The sequence below is a fragment of the Salmo salar genome, chromosome 09 (assembly GCF_965601325.2).
Source record: "Salmo salar chromosome 09, fSalSal1, whole genome shotgun sequence".
In the NCBI taxonomy this organism is placed as follows: Eukaryota; Metazoa; Chordata; class Actinopteri; order Salmoniformes; family Salmonidae; genus Salmo; species Salmo salar.
The window spans coordinates 114,423,109-114,426,455 of NC_138299.1; the positions used below are offsets into that span (position 1 = coordinate 114,423,109).

The window sequence follows — 3,347 nt, forward strand, 5'->3', positions numbered from 1 at the left end:
TCAGAACAAAAAAAGTGTAGACCGTATAGAAGTAATGACACTCAAATGGAAAATCATTAAACAAAATTATAGGGATTTATATCAGCCTAATTGAGGTGTAGATTACATCACATTCCAGTGTTCAAACTTGTAACGAGTCTGCATGGGATTTCTTCTGTGCATCCAAGGGCAATGTCCGGGATTTGACAGCAGTTACACCTCCGACACCCCCTAAACAAAAGCAATGTGGGTTGCCAATGATTTGATTGAATTTTGGCTTAAGGATTCAACTGTCACTTCCTTTAGCAACTCCTGGCGTTATACCTATCGTGGACATTGCCAATGGATACACCAAGTAATTACGTGTTTGTCAGTTAATAACGCGGGTTACAGCTGTTTTACTTCATTGTTTGTGAATTGATTGATTGAATCACATGCCTTTAAAAAAGCAAAACAATTATTCACTATTATGCTCCCTTTAAGAGTAGCTAAGTATCCCTCACATATCCATGTTTTCTGACTGTCCCTGCCTGCATATTCTCTTTGTCTCTTACTGTCTGTCATCGTAGGAGCCCCAGGCCGATCGGGAGATGCCGGCAGCCCAGGCCCCACCACCACCTTTAACTCTGGCTTCCTGTTGGTGATGCACAGCCAATCAGACACATTCCTTTCCTGTCCAGCAGACATGACACAACTGTGGACTGGCTACAGTTTGCTGTACCTGGAGGGCCAAGAGAAAGCCCACACGCAGGACCTCGGTACGTTGGTCTACAATACTGTTTGTGTGTGTGCTCATCTGTGCACCTGTGTGTGTGAATGATTGTAACCGGTAACCAGGCATGTATTTTCCTCTTACTAGGTCAGGCCGGGTCATGTATGTGTCTCTTCAGCACCATGCCTTTCCCCTACTGTAAAATGGGCATGTGTGACCACGTCAGCTGCAATGACAAGTCCTACTGGCTGTCCACCGCAGCGGCAGTGCCCATGATGCCTGTGGTGGGCCAGGACATCCAGCAGCACATCAGCTGCTGCGTAGTGTGTGAGGCCCCCTCCCCTGCTGTGGCAGTTCACAGCCAGGAAAACAGCAACCCCTTCTGTCCCACCAACTGGAGGAGTCTGTGGGTGGGATACTCCTTCCTCATGGTGAGTGAGTTTATGTGTGAGTATGTCTGCGTGTGTCTCTGCATGTCTGTGTGTGCATGCATGTTTGTGTGCGTGTGTGAGTGTTTTGTTGTAACAGTTCATCCAGTGAACATACTTGATCAACTATCCTTCGGATTTTTTTCAGTTTTAGTTTTTAGATTAGTAACTTTTTTCTCCTGAAATCTGTAACTTGGATGAAAGCTCTTAATTTGTGTATTATGTTTCCAGGTTTCAGTACCTAATATTATGTGTCAGATTATCTTTTGCTTGAAACTCTCTAGTCAACAACAAACAGAGTGGCTTCAAGCATCAATGTGGCTCATCAGACACTCAGATTCAGAAAACGTTAATGTCCTCAATGAGGCAATTAATTCTGCAGCAATCACAACACATACAGACACTGAAATTGTTACTATGTTTTCACATACAACAGTGGTCCTCACACTCTTGGAGGCTGGGACCCTCCCAAGGCCTATGACATTTTCTTGTCACCCACCAAAGCCATAGTTGTGTTTATTAGAGCAAGCAACAGAAAACGTTTTAAAGTAGAAAGCGAAAATAAGCATTTTTGATTGAAGAAGTCCATGTAGTCTCTTCCTGTTCTGTTTTCTTCTGTTTGGTGCCTAATGAACACGACTCAGTTAGGCCTTGATTCAATCAGATCAAGTGTTAACCCACATTAGTAATGCGGGTTAACCTGCATTGTAATGCGTCAACACTCCTGATCCCTCCTGTCTCTTCCTCCAGTATTTATGCTGTAGTAGATTATGTGTCGGGGGGCTAGGGTCAGTCTGTTATATCTGGAGTATTTCTCCTGTCTTATCCAATGTCCTGTGTGAATTTAAGTATGCTCTCTCTAATTCTCTCTTTCTTTCTTTCTTTCTTTCTTTCTTTCTTTCTTTCTTTCTTTCTTTCTTTCTTTCTTTCTTTCTTTCTCTCTCTCGGAGGACCTGAACCCTAGGACCATGCCTCAGGACTACCTGGCATGATGACTCCTTGTTGTCCCCAGTCCACCTGGCCGTGCTGCTGCTCCAGTTTCAACTGTTCTGCCTGCGGCTATGGAACCCTGACCTGTTCACTGTGATTACTATTATTTGACCATGCTGGTCATTTATGAACATTTGAACATCTTGGCCGTGTTTTGTTATAATCTCTACCCGGCACAGCCAGAAGAGAACTGGCCACACCTCATAGCCTGGTTCCTCTCTAGGTTTCTTCCTAAGTTTTGGCCTTTCTAGGGAGTTTTTCCTAGCCACTGTGCTTCTACACCTGCATTGCTTGCTGTTTGGGGTTTTAGGCTGGGTTTCTGTACATCACTTTGATATAAGAAGGACTATATAAATACATTTGATTTGATCATCTTCTTAAAAAATGTGGTATGATACTGTCAGCACACTTAATCCTTATAGGATAAGCCTTTCACTAATAATTCCTCTAAGCAACCAGTAGTCTTAAAAGCATTATATGTGGACTGTTTCAAGGTTAAATAAATGCATCTAATTTCCAAGTGTCATGTGTGTGTGATTGCCAGTGTTTAGGTCATTGCAAATGGTTACTGGAGTGTTATTAGCTTCATAGTAGATCAAGTGTAGTCTTTAATGTACTGAACTAAGGGGGGAAATGCAGTGTTTATAACACAATATATATTTAATATAAATGTTCTAAAAATAGTTTGTATAACAAACAAGATTATTTGAAGAAACACATCATATTCCTCTCATGTTCCCTCTGAAGCAAAATGTAACACAATTTAAAACTTAGTTCCCTGCCTCTCTAAAATGATATAGTTCCTGTTTCATATTTGCCAAGAGACAGATACAGTATATTTGCTAATCCTATTATTACTTTCAAATACTACAGGGCTTAAAATCTTCATTGATAGTTGAAAAGAATGAAATGATATTCCAATACGTACGGTAAAAGATCAATGGCACACCAACCGTGGGGGATAGATAGCGTTCAATAAAGCTGATATTTGTCAAATCTGTCATAATTTATGTTTTCTACCAGGCCGACAGTGAGGTTACTAAAATCCGATTCGGATATATTTGGCTGTTTTCACTGCATAATATGTATATGTTTTTAAATATGAATATTTCATATTTATGTTTATAAAATTACATGAAAATACACTGAAACTATCTTTTTGTATTTTGTCAATTTGTCCACTCCACCACATTTTTTTTCTTCATCTCAGCAGTCCAGTTGTCAAGATAAAGCCCTAT

At 40.8% G+C, this 3,347-nt stretch overlaps 1 protein-coding gene across 1 annotated transcript; it reads left to right on the forward strand.

The window, feature by feature from the left end:
- Positions 1–321: 321 nt before the first annotated feature.
- On the forward strand, positions 322–1,231 carry LOC106612345 (collagen alpha-2(IV) chain-like). The gene is made up of 4 exons (XM_014213402.3): positions 322–334; positions 549–737; positions 839–1,122; positions 1,220–1,231. Exons 1-4 carry the CDS (start codon positions 322–324, stop codon positions 1,229–1,231), a joined length of 498 nt encoding a protein of 165 aa, XP_014068877.3.
- Positions 1,232–3,347: the final 2,116 nt, after the last annotated feature.